The sequence below is a fragment of the Malania oleifera genome, chromosome 3 (assembly GCF_029873635.1).
Source record: "Malania oleifera isolate guangnan ecotype guangnan chromosome 3, ASM2987363v1, whole genome shotgun sequence".
In the NCBI taxonomy this organism is placed as follows: Eukaryota; Viridiplantae; Streptophyta; class Magnoliopsida; order Santalales; family Ximeniaceae; genus Malania; species Malania oleifera.
In genome coordinates, this window is record NC_080419.1 from 20130963 (window position 1) to 20151248 (window position 20286).

At 36.8% G+C, this 20286-nt stretch overlaps 1 protein-coding gene across 7 annotated transcripts in view; it reads right to left on the reverse strand.

Annotated features, from left to right (window-relative positions):
* Window positions 1–20286, reverse strand: part of LOC131150635 (bifunctional 3-dehydroquinate dehydratase/shikimate dehydrogenase, chloroplastic-like) — a 98220-nt gene that overhangs the window by 26762 nt on the left and 51172 nt on the right. For 3 of the 7 annotated variants that reach the window (XM_058101487.1, XM_058101486.1, XM_058101485.1), the window contains exons 1-2: window positions 5428–5637; window positions 4928–5178 (exon numbers count right to left, since the gene is read on the reverse strand). In XM_058101487.1, coding sequence (XP_057957470.1) covers window positions 4928–5178; window positions 5428–5433 — 257 coding nt within the window. In that variant the 5' untranslated portion in view covers window positions 5434–5637. Of the gene's footprint in view, window positions 1–4927; window positions 5179–5427; window positions 5638–6911; window positions 6916–6953; window positions 10108–10226; window positions 10455–10566; window positions 10625–20167; window positions 20276–20286 lie in introns of those variants that run through there. The other 4 variants (XM_058101483.1, XM_058101482.1, XM_058101488.1 and 1 more) reach the window with 3 other exon arrangements.

The window sequence follows — 20286 nt, forward strand, 5'->3', positions numbered from 1 at the left end:
ATACTATGGTAAATTGATTTCATGCAAGAAAGACCAGAGAATGCTCCAAAAGGTTAAATCTTGTTTTTGGTATTTTGAAATTAAGAAGTATTTCAATTTACATGGTTAGTTTTTGGTATTTTTAAATTAAGAAGTATTTCAATTTACATGGTGTAATTAGATATTTTCACTATTAATTTTAAAATTTTTTATTTAATATAAAGACCCACATGTCCAGCCAATCATTAATCCTTATTTTTATTTGGTAAGAGCTTTGGAAAGAAAAGAAAACCTTAGTCCATAGATTTTCACCAATTCAATGTTCTCAATTTAATTAATTTTTATTTTTAGAAACAAATAGACATGTATTTACTCTAATTCTCTGTCAAAAAATAATGTGTGCATTTTATTTGCAATAAAGTTAATAAATTAGTCGCAATAAATTTAAATAAATAATCTAATTAGCTCATTCATTATAATTTTACATTGCTCGAATTCTTGTTAATAAATCTACATCAACTCTTTGCAAGGAAAGACGCATACGTCCAAATCTTTTTCCCTTACTTTTATGGAGTTAGCAAAACTATAATTTCCTACTTCAGTTTAAAATCTTCATTTTTCAGAAAAACAAACTTTTAAGTTCCCACAATTAAACCCTTTTAAACCCTTTCCCTGTAATTTGATACCTGATGCGTCCGGCTAATTCGAATGGCCACCAAACCATTAATGTTCACCCACATTTGCAACTCCATTTGTTTTCCTTTCTCAAACCCCCACCATCACACCCAACTTCATTGTTTCCTCTTCCCTTAAACGGTACAGTGGCTGCAGTGTTGGGATTCCAATCCCGTCATCTGGCAACTCTCCTGCCAACTGATGCGGGACAAAAAATCACCTTGTGCTCCATGAGGACCTGAAGGCCACTTAACAAGAGAGACCCTTTAGTGTCCCAGCTCCCTATAATTAAAGGGAGAATATGAAGAGATATAACTCCCTCATAATGGAAGTAGCCCCCTATTCAAGGGAACATTTAACACATGGAACCAAGCCTATATAAAAGGGGAAGTATAGCAGAAATAAGACACTTTCACCACTGCGATTACTCTTGCCAACTCTTAATATATCCCCTATCATAACTCTAATTTAAGCATTAAAGAGATGCCCTGGAGGCCACCGTCGGACCTCGCAAGCTCGTTCTTTCTTTTACAGGAATATTGACAGGTGGTACAAATAATTTTAAACAGTAACAGTATCACTATTTTTGCAAATGTACTTACTAAATAATGAATCGTTTTATAGAAAAGAGAACCAAACAACCCGACTACATCGTCTTAAGAAACTCTAATGGTAGTTCAACAATTTGAGGATAGTAGTTCAAAAAGCATGTTCAGTCTTCATTCATCTAATTTAAGTGATTGGTGTATAGGGAGTTTAAATGGTCTTTTTGTAATTCTAGTTTAGGAAGCAACGTTATGTGAGTGCAGTTTGAATTATTTTTTAAAATTTTTTTTATGACTTTAAGTAGGAAGCCACATTGTGCATGTAGGTGTATCACAAAAATTTTCAAGTTTAGTTTAGAGCATTTGTCGAATGGATCAACATAGAAAGAATCCATATTATTCATGTCATGAATGTTATTTTCTGGGAATATCACACTGCCTCTCTCTCTCTCTCTCTCTCTCTCTCTCTCTCGCATCATATATTTGTTGTTTAATATTTTTCATTTATACATACATATATGTGTGTGTGTGCGTGTGTGTATTCAAACATTTGTTGAAGTGCAAGTTATTATATGCAGAGAATAAAGTTCATGTAAAATAATGTTTTTTCATGAGTCTATGACAGTTATGATCAAAAGCAAGAAAATAAAATAAAGCACATTATACATTATTTTGAGACGATATATCATGTATGCCAGTGGCCTATGTCTCATTTAAGCAAAAAATTTCATCCCTTGGAAATTGGAATGTAGTCTCTTGGTGTTTCCTAACCAAGACTCATGTTTGGAGCAAATATGTTGTTCCCCTTTGCCATTTTGAGGTAAGAACTAAGCAGATGTTAGTATTATGGTTTCAAAACCAAATTGACTAAACTGTATGATCTAATTTTTTTATGATTTGTTTCTTGTCCGAGTATTACTTCTTAGTTCTATTTTCTTGTTCTTCATAGGTTTTCAGGTTAGGCTTGCCAGAAAATCAAGTCGGTGAGGCTCTTGAAGTGGATTTTTCCAACAAAGGAGGCGGTGCTTTTCATTGAGGCTTGTGCAAGTTTTCCCTAAAAACCTTGGGAAGGAAAAAATGCTAATTTTGATAGTCAAATTATTTAAGGGGAAAATCACTATTAATAGTTTGAGTAATCAAACTATTTCTGTGTGGATCCTTTAAGGCATATTTTTCAACATGCATTACAAAGCAAATAACAAATATGCCTATGCTACTTATCTATTTTAGAATGGTGATGACCTTGAATTTTCACTTATTCAATAGAATTGGGAATAGTGAAATATTCTGTATTAGAATCAATTGCATTCTTACTGTGACCAACACATGGCTCTATTTTGAATTTAACACTTCAAATATTTTGTATATTTTCCCTTTTCCCTTTTCATAGTCTTTTGGGATTAATGAATCAACATATTTAGTACATTCAATGACTCAATGTCAGAAGGTTAATTGACCATAGCTAAGAAATGTTTTTGTTATGTGCAATTTTCAAATATTATTTTATTTTTTCCCATTTCTTCAAGATTTACCATACTGTGATTGAGGTTTGCACCTGATCTTGGTGACACTAATAATTCATAATTTGATTTCATACTTTTATTTTGAATAAAGCATATGTATATCATAAAATAATAATAATAATAACAACAATAATCTAATTTTTGTTACAAGAAAATAATATAAATTTAAAAATTAAGATTGTATGTATTATTATAGCTTGTAACGTGTAAGATGTGAATCCACATGCAATGCACATCCTCCCACTACCGTAATCACATAAAAATTATGAAATTTTTTATTCAGATTTTATTATTAGCATAAAAACAATCTTCCAAACTCATTTGAACAATTTTATGATTAGTTACAACTCATAATGGAAGTATAAGGGTTGATATCATTTTGATGGACAAGATTAAAAATACCCTAAAATCCTCTAGAAGATTGTTTGGACTCAATTTATAGATCCAATAAAACATGCCTTTCTAGAACATTCCTAACAAATATAGTATCCTACTATCATGTTCCCACATCAAATGTGTACTAGGAGATCTTGCGCTTATAATGGTGGTTCAAATGCCAACTGTGTAAGGCACCTTTTAGAGGACAAAGCCGAGAGATCGATGGGCCAAAGTGGACATATCTAACCAGAGCTAGGCCCGAGACTGTTACATTTGGTATCAGAGCCACCTTGGAGGTATAATTATGTAGATGGATCCTACACAAAGGTGTGGGCGTGTGGGCACTCTGATGTGGGCATTAGAGATTGGACAGGAGATCATATAATGATCCCACATTGGATGTTTACTAAGGAGATCTTGGGCTTATAAGGATGGTTTGGACACCAACAATGTGAAGTGCCTTTTATAGGACAAAATCGTGAGGCCAATGAACCAAAGTAGACAAAATACCTCACTAGAGTTGCGCCCAAGACCGTTACACCTACCATAACTCTATTTTGATTATCAAAACCCTAAAACACCTAAAATCAACAATAAAATCCCTACAAAGAATTGCTATTCTTCCTATCAATCTTCAACTGGTTTACTGGAAGTGCTCTAAAGTTTTCAAATTAAATATGCATCGTTGAAGTTAGGAGGCAAAAATCCCTTCTAAGATTAAAGCATTAGTTTGGTTGGAGGCTGTTAATAGAGTTAACTCCAACAATCTGCTGCTGAGTAGGAGGCCATGGAAGGCATTGTCTACAGATGTTTATTTATTGAGTTTAAACAGTTTGGAGATTGATTTTCATCTATTTCTAGAATCTAGAAGATAAGACTGCTCTGGATGCAGCAGAAGCATAAGACTTGATATTGTTCAAGCAGATGAGATAAAATCCTGAATTCATTGGAGAAATAACCCAAATGGAATAAAACTTTATTTAATCAAGGATGGTATATCCAGTTTTACACCATAAATGCTCTTTTATAGACCCAATAATGCATACAATGTCCTACTATAACTCTAAACACCTAAAATTCATAAAAAATAAAATCTTTACAAATAGTGGCTGCAAAAAATAGAATAAAAAAATAAAAATCAAGATTGCAATTCATTTATTCCCATGTTGCATCCTATATCAAGTTATAATTTTTAATTACTTGCCAATGAAGAGCACACATACTCCATGTTCGTACACAAATAAAACAGAATAAAATAAAAATATCTGAGATTAAAGTAAATGAGTTATTTTTGTATTTAATGTATTAAAAAAATTTCTTAAAGTAATTATGATTCATAAATTATAGAGTAAATAATGGTGCATTGCAAGGGACATGCTAGTAGTTAAAATTAGACAACAAAATTGAAAATTAGCAACACGGTAAATATGTTGCGGTCACCTATTTCTGTACTATAGTACAACGAAAACAGAAAATAAAACCATAAATGATAGCAAGCAGCTCAACTAAAAAATTGAGATTATAAAACAGCTACAAGGCATTCCCATAATTGTCCCATTGGTTTCTAGGAAAGCTTCAGTTCGTAGAAGAGAAGAAAAGAGTTTTTGACCTTTTTTTTATTAGACATAGCAACGAATTACTCAATGGCAAATTCTTAATAAGAACAGTTCCATTATCACTAAATCCTCCTTAATTGACTACGACTAATTTTGCTCCATGCTCAACACAGCCATTGATTTAAAACTGAAAGCACGTCATCAGCTTGAGCTCAAATGTAAATGTGTGTCTTAGTGAATTGCAAGATCGATGAAAATCAGACAGGCGTACCTGTAAGTGAAAAGAGTGGGCAAAGGACAGTCTCGAATCAGGGTTTGGAGATCTTGACGAGGACTGAAGGTCTCCAAGCAGTCCAATCGGACCTCGACAAGGTCGGCACCAACATCTTTGGCCTTAACCATGTCTATCACCATCTGATCCACAGTTGCCGCCATCAACGGAACACATATTAGGGTTGAATTCTTCCTATCTCCCCCAGTACTCCTCATTCCAATACCAGGAGAAGAAGAAGACGAAGCAGGCTGTAACAAATTCAGCACCAAATATATGAATACATATAGCAAAAAAAAATAAAATACTAATAATAATAATAATAATAAGAGAAAATTCAGGAAACTGTTCAGGCAGGCATTCTCAACAAATATGCGTGGAGAAAGAGTTGGAAAGAAATGAAAATTTAAAATTTTGGTTTGACAAAAAGCTTTTTCCTTCTGTATGATTTTCAGACAAACAGAGTGTGAAGAACAACCAAAATGGAAAATGCAATCGACCTCCATTGCCGCGGGGTAGACGAGCAGTGCACGGTTGAATCGGAAAGCTTGTCAGAAGAATTGCTTTGACAGAAGAAGACTGAAGATCTCACCCAATCACCTTCTCTATCATCACACTTTGTGGCAACATAAAAATCCTACCAACCAAAGAAAAGACACACGAAGGGGAGCTATCGCTTCCGAGTTTTATTTTACTATACTTTATTATTTACTAAGTATCGGCACGCATGTCCATACTTCACGACTCCCTATTTTTAAAAAAATTTTAAAAATTATAAAAAAAATAAATAAATACTATTTTGGTCCAGTATTTTAAGATAATTATGATTAATTATAAAAATAAATTTTATATAATTATAAGGGTATTTTGAAACAGCTGTCAGCCGGAGTATTTTGAACTAATTGTTAATAATTATAATTTATAAGAATAAATTTAATATTTTCAACCAGCATCTAATAATATTAGAGATGTTGTCCAACACGGAGACATTGAAGTCATTAAGTTATTTTTTGAGTTAAAATAATAAAAATTTATGAAATATTTTATTTTTATAATTTAATTCATCAAATTTAATCCAATAAAAAATAATTTGATAAATTGTGATTGAAAACATTAACTTTTAAGCCCTTAATATAAACACGCATAGATTTGAATAAAATTTTATATTGTAATTTATCTAAACCCATGTAAGGTTTGGATTCAAGTTCTTAAATCCATTACAAAAATTTCAAACTATCGTTTAACATCTTCAAAAAATACGATGCCCACCATGTTCCATTTGCATATTTACTTTTTCATTTTAAAGTCCAGTGGGACTGCATTTTCTCAAAATGAAAGATTTGTTGAAAAATAGGAGAATCCCATTTTCATACTCCCATAAATTTCATATAATTTTTCATTTTTTTATTACCTACATTTTTTTTAAGCTCTAAACCAATCTTTTAATAAGCTGACGCTGAAAAGCAAATTCATTTTCTTAAATTCCTTTTACATAGAAGAGTAATTTTGAAAAGAAATAAAATAAGATTAATCTCTTTGCATAATTTTTTTGCAACAATTAATCCGATTATTAGTATGGCACTCACTCTGCAAAATTCACAATATTAGTTTTTCAAATGTACAAAACTACATTTTAATACCATGTTATCTTTTAACTTTTCAAAACTTATGTAAAATATTTACACAGTTTTTTAGAGCATGGATTTGAATTTGAATGTATTTGAACAAATTTTAATATAATTTTATATTTCATCTTATCTAAATTCATTACCAATCCAAATCCAAGACTTCTCCAAACATAAGATAAGTAGATTAAGACAAATTTTAATATAATTTTTTATTACATCTTATCCAAATCCAAATTATGTAAGATAAAAGAAAATATTTTCCAACTTCATTACACAAATTTAAAAGCCTGAATAAAAAAACAAAAGGTGATATTTTTGTAATTATTTGAGGAGCAACGGAATGGCATTAGGATGACACTAGTCCTATTGTGTGTGTACAGCTCGAATTCAATTTGGCATGGGGTTAAACATGAATTTAATTTGATACAAGTTTAAGCTACCAAAATAAGTTTTTCAGTAGTGGCTAAACAACAACAATAGAAGGCATTAAACAAAAACAAAATTAAAATTTTCAAACATCTACACAGACCAACTAGATTACAAATAACTCCTCAAATGGGAATTTTAAACTAATCATTCTTTCTGAGAAGAGCACGCTGGTCCTGAAACAGGGATGGCTGGGGCATCTCCACCCTGAGTAGAACCCGCAACTTCCGGTTCTGTTCGGGAGTTTTCAGATGTAGCTCCCAAATTCTCCACTGCTGGTGCTGTTGGGGAATTTTCAGATGTCTTCAAACTGACGGGGGTACTAGGAGTAACCTCCGAATTCCCCAATCCTGGTGCTGTGGGGGAATTTTCAAATGTCCTCAAAGCAGCAGGGGAACTACAAGCAACCTCTGAACTCCCCACTCCTGGTGCATTATCTTCGATTTGTTGGGAATCTGCCGTGTTTTCGACAGCAGTAGGCTTCCTTTCAAGATCAGGAGCCTCAGGATCTGAAACGGGGACCCCTACCGAAATATGATCCTTGTCCTCTGGTATTTTCTTGTCACCTTCTTGATTCTCGTGATTGCCAATTGGAAGGTCAGAAGCTGGAGCTGCTATATCCAACTCGGGTACAGTTGGATGTGTCATATTCTCTGATATTGGGTTCCTGGTCACCTCAACAGGGGTCTCTGATACTGGTATGGTTGGGGCTTCTGCACCTTCACTCCCAAAAGAGACTTTGATCCTAGTCTCTGATGCCTCTACTCTTTGAGAGATTTCGAGCTTTGATTCTGGGGATGCTTTGTCTTCAATGGTTTCAGAATATGCAGAATCCTTCTCAGTTGACTTGGCAGCCTCGATATCTGATGTTAATGAACACGCCGACTCCCTATTTTCAAAAGAACAATCAGGCAGTTCTGTTGGTTGCTCTGCTACCTCATTTCTTATTTCCTGACCATCTTTCTCTAGTTCACTCCTTGCAGGAATCACTTCACTTCCGATTGAATCCCTGGCTCTATAATGAGATTCCTTGAATGATTTTGTATTTTGACCAACTATACTAACAGGGGGTGACTTCGCTTCAGGCAGAATCCCTGTTTCTGATGACTTAGCTTCAGGCACAACTTCCTTCGCTATAGAATCATTTACATCCACTGTTTGATTTTGTCCTGAGGCAGGGCTTGCACAAGTTTGAGATGCCTCAACTTCTCCAGGAAGCACTTCATCTCCTCTCTGTGAATCCAAATCCATTTTTCCAGTTTCAGGCAGAACTTCTGTCACCAGAGGACCATTTATATGCACCGTTTGAATGTCACTTGAGGCAGGGCCTGCACAAGTTTGACATGCCTCACCTTCTCCAGGAAATATTTTATCTCCTCCCTGTGAAACCAAATCTTTTTCGCCAGGTCCTGGTAGAACTTCAGTCACCAGAGGACCATTTACAGTCGCTGTTTGAATTTGTTCTGAGGCAGGGCCTGCACAAGTTTGAGATGCCTTCACATCTCTATGAAATATTTCTTCCACTCTCTGCGAGGCTAAATCCATTTTGCCAGTTTCAGGCAGAACTTCTGTCACCAGAGGATCATTTACATCCACTGTTTGAATTTGTTCCAAGGCAGGGCCTGCACAAGTCTGAGATGCTTTAACTTCTCCAGGAAATACCTTATCTCCTCTCTGTGAATCCAAATCCATTTTTCTGGTTACGGGCAGAACTTCTGCCACCAGAGGATCTTTTAGATCCACTGTTTGAATTTGTTCTGAGGCAGCTGGAGCAGGGCCTGCACAAGTTTGAGATGCCTTTAATTCTCCACCAAATATTTTATCTCCTCCCTGTGAACCCAAACCCATTTTGCCACTTTCAAAAGGTGAAGGTGATGGATGAACTGGAACACTAAGTGCCAATGCACTCTGTTTCTTACCCCTGCGTCGGGGAGCTTCTACACTTTGAGTCTTTCGACCACGTCCCTTAACTTGCATAGGTACAGATTGCATAGCAGAAGAGCAAGGGGGGGTAGGGTGCATGCCAGGAGCAACAGGAATTGAAGATTTTGTCCAAGATTCCTTAATCTGGGGAGCAAAATCATTTGCATCTTTTCCAGAGGTAGGGTGCACAGAAGTTAGAGATGCCTCAACTTTTTGAGAAGAGATTTCACCCTTGGATTCCGGAAATGATTTGACTACACTGGGTTCAAAACATGCAGAATTCTTTTCTGTTGATTTGGTAGCATCAATATCTTTTGTTATTGAGCATGTTGACTGCTTCTTTTCAGAAGAATAATCAGAAGCACCAGTTGGTTTTATATCCTGAGCACCTGAAGCACCAGGGGAATGAGAGGTTGACTGAGAGCTTGGAGCAATCCCCGAGCCAAAATGAGGTATGACTCCAACAGAGTCAGGAACAGGTGCAAGGATAGAAACTGTTGCTCTCTGTGAACCCAAATCCATTTTGCCACTTCCAGAAAGTGAAGGTGCTGGAATAACCGGAGCATTAGACGCCACAGTACTTTGTTTCTTACCCCTGCGTCGGGGAGCATCTACATTTTGCGTCTTTCGGCCAGGTCCCTTAACTTGCATAGATACAGATTGCATAGCAGACGGACAAGAAAGGGTAGATTGAGTGCCAGGAGCAACAGGGGGAAATGGAGGAATTGTCTGAGAGGTAGGAGCAATATATACACCAAAATGCTGCACAGTTCCACTTACACTTTTTATGGTGGTTGGAACAGGAAACGAATCAGGAGCATGAATCACTGAAGAGCTGGAAACTGTTACTTTCTGTGAACCAACATCTGGTTTTGCTGCCCTGGATGGTGTTGGAATTGTTGGTTGGGCAGCGGGTGTGACCCTCTTTGGCCTTCCACGACCGCGTTTAGAAGGTGGCGTTACCTCATTTTGCAGTGGTGGAAGCTGCATTGGGGGTGGAGGAGCCAAGGGTGGCATGGGTGGAACTGGTAGCGCAGGTGGAGCAGGGGGTTCTGAGTTACCAATGGCTGCTGCAGACCCACTGACATCTGTTGAGAAGTTTGTTTCTTTCATGTCTTCCTTCTTTTGGGGGGATCCAGGGGATTCAACTTGACACATCTTTTCAAATTCTTCTTCTGTCCATTGCTCTTCATAGGAACGCACCTAATAATTTTTTTTTAAAAAGGAAAAACATCCATAATTAGGAATAATAAAGCATATCCCAAAAAATTGAAAAAGATAACAAACAACATCCGCTTAGGCTATGAGAATCATGAACCAACCTCTCTTGCTCGTTTGCCTCTCCCATATTGCCGAGTATCGAGGCTCTCAATATATTCATTCTTTCGCTTAACACCAACAGTAGATACTGCCCCAGCATTTTCTACTTCAAATATTTTCATCACTTCATAGAATGCTTTCAAGTCATCATCTGTTACCAGGCGAGAAGGCAGGGGAGGTACACACTCAGAATCATCTGTCTGTCCTAACACTAACTTCTTCCATGTAGCCTGTAGAATATGGTGGTTTCAGAAATTAGACACACAGAATAACCTTCGATACTAATGCAGCTCATGGGAACAATTAGATAGCCTTTGTACAAACAAAACTTAATGTGCATACCACTTCTTGTTCGCGCCTCTGCTTGTCAACAGATTCAAATATATCAATCTCCGATTCACTGCCATTACAATCATAAAATAAATAAATAAATGAAATCTACTTATCAATAAAAATAAGAACACTCAAACAAAGCATATAGAAATCATAAATTTGCACAGCAACATGAATCAGCACAGCCTTAGCCATAAGAATGGTGCAAGAATTGAATAAGAGAATTTTTTTTATGGAGTCCCTATGGGGACTGCTTCCCCCTTTTTTTGTGGTTTTGGTGGGGTGAGGATTGGAGTTGTGGAGATCCAAGGTTATTAGAGACTGATAAAGCCTAATACAGTTAAATTTGTGATATATAAGGGCCATAACCATCTCTGTGACACCTGCCTTGTTATGAAGTGGTGTAAGGCTTGAGTTAAGTAGGGTCACTTGCACAGTATGAAGAGGTGTAAGGCTTGATTTAACCAGGGTCACTTGATTACCCTAGGCTAGGCCCCCATCTCCCATCTAGAGTACTGTAGCATACTTATACTGTAATTGGGTGGTTTGCCCCATCAAGAGACACCATTCAGAACCTAGGGACGCAGATGGAATTCCTAGTCTAGACACACCTACACACAGCGCATTGTCCTAATCTTCTTCATTTCTCTTTCTTGTCAGTATTTGCAGTCTAAATATTAAAAGATTATCAACAGAGATTATGAGGAACTGTATGTATTCCATGTGCTTTAACACAGTCCTGGTGTCCCAATTTCCCAGCATTATAAATAAGATTATCATGCATGTGGTATCAGAGACAAAGATGCCTTAAATAAGACCCTTACATATAATATTAAAAATGAAATAATTAACTTAATCCAGAATAATGAACAGTTAGTTTAAGAACGAAATTTTCAGCACAACTTAAGGTTTGCTCTGGTTACAACTGTTGAATAAAGGGGCTTTTGTTATACTCTCAAAATCAGGATCTCTTTATTTTTTGGGGGGCCCATTGGGCCTGGACTACCCGTCCTAACCCTTCCCACATAGTATGATTTGAATGTGAGACCTCCCATATGAAAGCCCATGTTTAGCTATTTGGGTGTAAAAATCTTGACAGGAGGTTGTTAAGGGTGAAAGAAACTACGGATTTGAACAATGCAAGATCAGACCCAAGAGTGCAAATTTGTCCAACTACATTTACTTTTGTAGCCAGTTCGACAATATCAAGATGTTTCGATGCATGTGTAGGCTGGATATAGTGTTTTATCAAGCAAATAACAATGATTACAAGGTCTGCTTTCCTTCTCAAAAGGCCACTAGAGCCACCACTCTTCCAATTTCAAAGTCAGAACTCAATTTAAATCTAAGATCTTCTGATCTATTAAAGATGGGTACATAAGTTTTTGCAAGCTAACAGTTAGTGGAAAACATGTCAAATCTCTACTTGGTGGGGTGTATCTACAAGCAAAAAAATTGCAACTTAACTTCCCTGGTGCAGTGGAAACGAGCGAGGATGGGTTAGGCCAGTACACTGACGCGACATGCTGTGGCAACCACCAGATATAATGTCAAATATGTGACAGTTCTCACATCATTATAGATGTGGATAGGTAAGGTGCTAGGTTTAGATTGGCAGCTTGGACATGGGGGTGGAGGTAGTTCACACAATAATTAGAAGAAGAATTAACACAATTAGTCTTCAAAAAACTAAGCAGGTAGGGGGAAAACTAGAGATTGAAAAATTAGGATTTAACCTGCAACTACTGACAAAAGAAAGAGAACGTGAAGAAGATGGGTGCTGAAATTCTATTTTGAAGGTGAGGGAAATTCAGGCTTTGGTGTCAGTTAAGTCCATTTTGCATCATTACAGGCTTTTTTCATCAGGCTGTGTTATGCACCAGCAGGTCATCAAAGTGAAAGGGTATGAGGGAGATACTCTTAAAGAAGATTCTTTTTTTTATATAGAAAAAGAAATTCATTAGATAAAGAGAATTTACAAGCAGGAGAGAATACATTTCCTCTCTAAGTCTGATAAAATCCTCAGGAAAACCAAAAAAGAAAATTGCAAAAATAAAAAATGACAAAAAAAACTCAAGACGCTCAAAGAAGAGATTTCCAATCGCGCTGAACATCTGAAACACATATTCACTTGAAATTTCCATAGCCCATACACCATAAAGAAGCCATAAAAAGAATCTTTTCCCACACCAACCAATATGGTAACTTCTTCCCTGCAAATATAAATGCATCATGATACTTCCACAAGCCCCACAACACTGCAAATAAAGCACAATTCCATAATGCAATTCCTTCCTCCTTCCTCCCAAACCCCACAATAAAAAAAAAAAAAAAATTGCCAAGAACTCCTCCACTGTTCTAGGACAAACCCAGCTTTCTTCCAAGTAACTGAATAACTTCAAAACTTCCAAGCAAAATCGCAATGCAGGAAAAGTGTGAAACCGACATTGAACAATTAAAGCAAAGCATATATATATATCATGAAGGGGAGCCTTTGAAGGTTTCCTCATCTGCCAGGTTTCCTCATCTGCCACAAGTCATTAGTATTTATCCTATTAAGCACAACCAACCAAAGCAACGCTTTGATTTTAGGGGGTATTTTGACCTTCCATTAACCTTGTAAAGAGGAAAAGAGAAATTTGTCCCAACCAAGAATTCAAAGAAAGATTTACAAGAATAGACTCCCGAAGAGTCGAACAACCAATATCGACCATCATTATCGGAAGACACCCGACAATTATTCAACATAATCAATAAAGAAGATAACTCAATAGTTTCCCTATCATTCAAGGCTCTCCTGAAGTGAAAATCCCATGAGGGTAAAGGACCACCCAAGTCTACTCTAAATAAAGAAATGAGATCATTTTGCCCTAAGCTCAATCGAAAAAGCCGAAGAAAAGGGGTGAACATAACAACATTCCCCATCCATAGGTCTTTCCAAAAATGGACATTACAACCCTTACCCAAAACAAATTTAGTATGGGAAATTACAAGAGGGTAAATATGAGATACAGCCTTCCACAGACTTTTTGAAGAGCATCTAAAACCCAAATTAGTATCCCATTCATTCCCATCAAGCTTAAATTTACTTTTGATAACTTAATGCCACAAAGAAGAATCCTCTAACAAGAACTGCAAAGCCACTTAGCCAAAAGAGTGTGTTCTTAGAAACCAATTTTCAAGATCCAAGCCACCCTCCCCCTTAGTCTGACAAACCACCTCCTAACACACCAAATGATCCTTAGAACCTGCTACCGTTGACCAAATAAAGTCTCTCATAATTTTTTCAATCCTACTAGCGACTCCCATTGGAATTTTAAAAATAGACAAAAAATATATATAATGGAATACTAGAAAGACAGGCTTGAATTAGAGTAATCCTCCCTCCTAAAGAAAAAAGGGCTCGCTTCCACCCACCCATCTAAACACTTGGACCCTCTCTCCACGACAAGATCCCAAAAATAGATGATCTAGGAGTACCTCCCAAAGGAACCCCTTGATAGGACAATGGCCAACCTAGATCAGCGCACCCAACCATGGCTAAATCCCTAACACACTCTGTAGGCACATTCATAGCTGTAATACTACTCTTACCCAAGTTAATCTTAAGCCCCAAAGCCCTTTAAATGATTTGAAGGAGCTCCAAAATATTAATGAAAGAAGGCTTATAATTCTCTAGAAAAAAGATAGTATCGTCCGCAAACTAAAGGTGGGACACCGTGATCTCCTACCTACCTACCCACTTTAAGGCCTTTCACTAAACCTCTATACAAAGCCCTATCAATCATCCTACACTAAACATTAGCCACTAGAACAAACAAAAATGGACAAAGAGGATCTCCTTGTCTAATCCCCCTCATGGCCTTGAACCAAGATTTGGGCTCACCATTCACTACCACTGCAAAATTCACATTGGACATACAACCCTTCATCCATCTACGCCATCTCTCTCCAAACCCCTTCCTCACAAAAATCTTATCCATAAAGTTCCAACTCACTCTATCGTAAGCTTTTTCAAAGTCCACCTTAAAAACAAGCCCCTTCTTCCTCCTAATATCCTCAATGGTTTCATTCGCAATCAGGATTGCATCCACAATTTGTCTACCCTCTACAAAAGCACTTTGGGCCTTAAAAATAGTCTTATCAAGCACCACATTTAACCTCTTAGCAGCACTTTGGTGATTATTTTATACACACCCGGAACTAAACTAATCAATCTATAGTTAGAGATCTTGATAAACCTACTTTTCTTAGGCACTAAAATTATAACACAGAATTAATACTCTTACTTAAAACCCATTCCAATGGAATTCATAGAAAACCTTCAACAGGTCATTCTTCACCACCGCCTAACAATCTTGACAAAAAAGCTAAATTAATACCATCTCGCCCAGGATCTTTATCCCTCTCCATCCCAAAAAGTGTATCCCTAACTTCCTCTTCCTCAAAAGGTCTCTCTAACCAAGCTATCCTATCAACAAGCAAAGGATCCCACTCTAATCCTTCCACCATCAATCTACTCTCATCCTCCTCAATATACAAATTATAATAAAAATCGGTGATCTCATAGTTAATTACATTAGGATCCGAGATAATAACCCCCCTATCCACCTCCAACTCCCTAATCAAATTCTTCCTCATTTTTTCCATTGGCTATCCTATGAAAAAGTTTAGAATTTCAGTCACCATCTCTAACCCATTTAAACTTTGTCTTCTGTCTCTAACTTCTCATATTGTTAAAAATTAGCTCTTTCATTTGTTCTTCAAAGAAACCCTATTAACCCCTTCCTCCCTATAAAGGATCACTCCTTCCTTTTTAACTCTTCCAACTCTCCAAGAATAATAGAATTTTTAATGCTAATATCTTCAAGTACCTCCCTATTCCACACTTTCAATTTTTCTTTCAACCTCTTCTTCATAAATCTAAACGCGTCCCAGCCCCTTTCCACATCCTTACTCCACAAATCCCTAACCAAGGTTTGAAAGGAGTCATGCTACAACCACATATTCTCAAACCTGAATGGTGTGGGAAATTATTTTGCAGGTTTCCCTGCACGTTGTTTTTCTACAAGAAACTAAACTCGAGCAGCAGTAGGTGTCTTTTTGGGAGTACTTGGGAGAGCATTTTAAGAATGGGAATGCCTGCCTTGTTCTAGGGGATTTAGGAGGCCTTCTAAGGCAGACAGCCTCCCTAGGTACTTCCCTCTCTAGGTCTGTTTAGAAGTTCTTGGCAAGGATTGCCCATGGGTTTCTTCGGTGTACAGCCCTTCTTGGTACTGACTTAGTTCTTTGTGTTTGCGGATGAGCTTTATTGTGTTTCTAGCTTTTGTTATCCCAGTTGGATGCTGGAGGGGATTTTAGTGTTGTTAGATTTCAGGTTCAGAAATTAAGAGGTTCCCCATTTAGAACTACCATGCAGTGCTTTTGACAGTTTTATTAGGGAGTGTGGTCTTAAAAGATATTCCATTTTGGCCAATGCTATCTTTACCTGGTCGATAGGAGGTGACAGTCCTGTGTCTAGTTAGATTTTTGTGCTGCACAGAGTTGGAGGATGTCTTCCGTAGAATTTTTCATGAGATCTATATTAGGCCAGTTTCAGAATATTTCCCCCTTATCTTTAATACTTCTATTGTCAGGTGAGTACCACTCTGTTTTGAGAACATGTGGCTTTCTCATCATTTTTTTTATCTTTTGTTTAGGAATCTTGGGGTAATAGTCTGAATGAAGGTGAGGAGGTGTTTAGATCTACGAAGAGTTTCAAAAAGGTAAAAGTAAGCTTTGAAACGGTGGAATAGGGAAGTCTTTCAAAAAGAGTAAAAGTAGCTTCCACTCCTTGAGAAAGAGCTTATTAACTCAGAGAACATCTGGAATCTTGAGTTGTTGGGAAACCTGTTTGATCAGAGTTTGGTGGGAAAAATCAGGTATATTCCTATCTCACCATCTAATCAGTATACGGGAATCATTGGTCTTTAAATCAAAACAGAGAATTTCCAGTTGAATCAGCTTATTGGACTGATCGGAAGGATAGAATTTTGGTCCCAGCATTACACGCATTTCCTTGGCAGATTTTGTGGGATGCATGAGAGACTTAAAATTATTCTATGGAGAGTATTGACAGAATCCTTACCTACTAGAATGAACTTGCTCTCTCAATTTCCTTTTTCAATCACTTGCTATCCGTTATGTAGTGAGGGCTTCTAAACTGCAGAGCACCTCATCTTCCAGTGCCATGTAGCTTGGATGATTTGATTCTCTCCTTGGGGGCTTCAAACTGATCTCCTGCCAGGTTGCTCTTTTGCCTGCAAGATGGAATGGCTAATTAAGGGCCAGCTGGGTAATGGAGTTGAGCATCCTAAAGGTATGGCTGCTTCTATTTCTGGCTGTTTTCTTGGATTCTATTTAGATTTTGGGAGGTTTACAATAAGGTGGTTTTCCAGGGTCTTCAGGTGGATCCAGCTCAATTATTGCTCATCTTGCTTGGTAGGTTTAACGAACATAAACATATATATGATCAGTTCCTCCTCCTTCTGGTGCTAATCGTTGGATTGTTTCCTGGCAACCACCACCACCTTGAGGATGAGATTAAAATTAATTTTGATGCTGAATAGAACTTCGATTTTATGCAGCTGTTGTTGCGAGAGACGCACATGGAGTTATGGTAAATTGCTGGGTTGGTTGCTTTTGTGTTGATGATCCTGCAGTGGGCAAAGCATCTGCAGCTCTCTTTGATCTGTATAAAGTTCATCATATCCATGGGTCCAAGTTTCCTTTATAAAGCGATGTTGTCAATAATATACGACATTAATCTAAACAAACAGATCTCAAACTGGAAGTACAGAAGCATAATCTACCAGATTCGATCTCAGATGGAAAGGAAGGAGATCTCATTTGCCTTTGTTGACAGGGAGGCAAACTGTCTTGCTCACTCTATTGCGGCTTGGGAAGGAAGCCTCCTGGAAGGTTACAGGGGAGGTCTCCTGCATTCCTCGGATTTTTCCTCTTTGATCTCTCAACTTCGCAGCTCTGAGACTCCAGCTGAAGTGTCTACCTAGCTCCTTGCCAGGTTTTTGGTTAGAGTATTTCCTTGAGTCTGTATTTACTGCTATTTCTTTTCCTTTTTGTGTGCTGCCAGTGGTTTTCTGCTGGTTGCTTTGTTGCTGTTAGTTTCTTCGCCTAGAAAAAAAAAATTCTTCGGAAAAGTGAGGACTAAGGCTAGTTATTGAAGGAGATAGAGACTAATGATCAGTTGGAAGCGTAGCTCGCAGGAGGATTTTTAAAGGATGAATTTGAGGGGTTATTGTAGGAGGAAATGATTTGGAGACAAAAAGTAAGATTCAAGTGGGCTAGGGAGCAGATTGCAATGATAGATTTTTTTTCATAGAATAGCTGCAGGTAGACATCGGAGGAATTTGATAAAAGAATTGGAAACTGATGGGCGTGATGTGGCAAGGGAACCAGTTGTTTTTTCATAAGAAATTACAGGGTTCTTTAGGTATCTTTTTTAGCAGGAGAATCCTTGTGGGCCGATGCTAGAGGGATTGCACTGGTGTCTTATTTCTAGTGATTTTTTGGGATGGTTGGAGAGACCTTTTGAGGAGGAGACTAAGTGGGCTGGGTTCAGTATGGATAAAGAAAAAGTTCCAGGTCCAGATGGGTTAAATTTAGCTTTAAAAAAAAAAAATTGTTGGGATGTGGTTGGAGAGGAGCTTGTAAATGTGTTTTAGGAGTTTCATGCAAATGGGCTGATCCCCAAAAGTATGAATTCGAATTTATCACCTTGGTTCCTAAGAAGGATCATTCCAGTAGAGCTAGTGACTTCTACAGGACACTATAAGAGCAGCTATTGTAAACAGATAAGAATGTTGCAACTAAAAAGCAATATATCCAAAAAGTTGTCAAAATGTGAATGCTAATGTGAAAAAGTGGTATAACTCAGAAACATAAATTAAGAAATAAACAGATCAAGCTATGCATAGCACCTGTAAGTGATAAGATATGAGATGGGCAGTTAATATGGTTTGAGCACTCGCAACCAAATCAAAATAGTGCACCATGAACAGGAGTCAGCTAGTTAGTGGCAGCAAGCAGGGTGCACCTAGAATAACTTGAATATTGAGTGAGGATTTGATAACACTCCAGTGTGCTGAATGGTGGCAGATGATTCATGTAGTTAACCACCAACTGGGATTTTTAAGGCTATTGATTGTTGTTGTGGTTGTTGTTGACGTTGTTGTATATAAGTTTTTTTTTTATTTGTTCCCTGCTGAAATCCTTAACATCTTCAAATCAAGGCCCATTGGATCCTAGTTTCCTCTTCACAAACAGTAAGGAAGATAGAACTGGCATCCCTTTTGAGTCCTACTCCCACATGGGCAACAGTGAGTAACAAAAAAAGGTATGACGTAATATCATCCAATTATTCATTAACATGGATGTTATACTGGAGTAAAATTTCTATGAAATGTCAAAATTACACATTTGGCTACCCTCAAAAAAAAAATGGCAATCAATTCACGTTTTACAAAATTACCATCAAAATCTCAACAAATTCACCCGATAATTATTTAAATATCGAAAGTTTGGAGAAATTTGTCAAAATTTTAATTATAGAATGAAATTTCCTTGAAATACAAACTCGAGATTCAATAATTAAATTGAAATTTCTTTTTATTTTATGCTCTCTCTCTCTTCTTTTCTTTTCTTTTTTTTAAACTAAAGACTATTACAACAAGAATAGAATACTATTAAGATTTTTGAAATCATAAGAAAAATTAAACTTAACATCAACAACAACATTTTATTTGCTTATTTATGTCCAAATTATTTGTTCTTGTATAATAGATAAAACAAATAATTTAAACTTATTTATGAATTTCATTTATATTGATTGAATTTGTCTAATATGGTTAATATATTACACTTATTGCATCTTATACATATTTATAATATTTTAGTTCAAAATCTAGCATTATTATGTCTATTGTCTCTAAAGTTTATAAAAGAATTTCACATTTTAATGCTAATTTCTATCATTTTTCAAAATTGAAATTGACTTTGACATCAACATTGAAATTTCCATCCAAATTTATGTACTTCTGAAGTCTCAAAATTTTATATGAAATCAAAATTTAACACCTAGGATACTATTGCCATACCCCAAGCAATCTACTCGCTAGTAGTTTAAAAGGAATATGACTTAAACAAGGTGGTCTAAAATATTCAAGCTAAAGTTATTAGTCGTACTCTAATACGCCACTCAAGACCTCAGACACAAGGATACTCTTGCCCCTAATTGATTGATGTAGGACTGGGTATCAAAACTGTACTTCCCCCTGCACACTCCCCCCAACCCCCAGAGCATGGCAGCTTGAAAATTAAGCAAAAATAATAAATATTGATGCCCCAGTTTGGTAGGACTTTTCTGGGTCTACATAACAGTAATGGTAACATCCCAAAGGTTCTATTCGTCTATTAGGCAACACTAATCAGGAAAATTTCCAGCACTGAAATGCAAGACAAGAAAAACAGTTTTTGCCAATCCATTTTGTTTTGGTTTGTGTTTGGCAATGAGAAAAACAAATTTAAATGGATAATTACAAACAAGAAATACCTGCGGGCTAAAAGATCATTTAGAGCATCATCATCTAAAACAGGTGCAGCTTCCTCTTTCTTACACTCCCGAAGGAGGGACTCCAAGTACTCTCTACGATCTTCCGCACTGCAATAGAA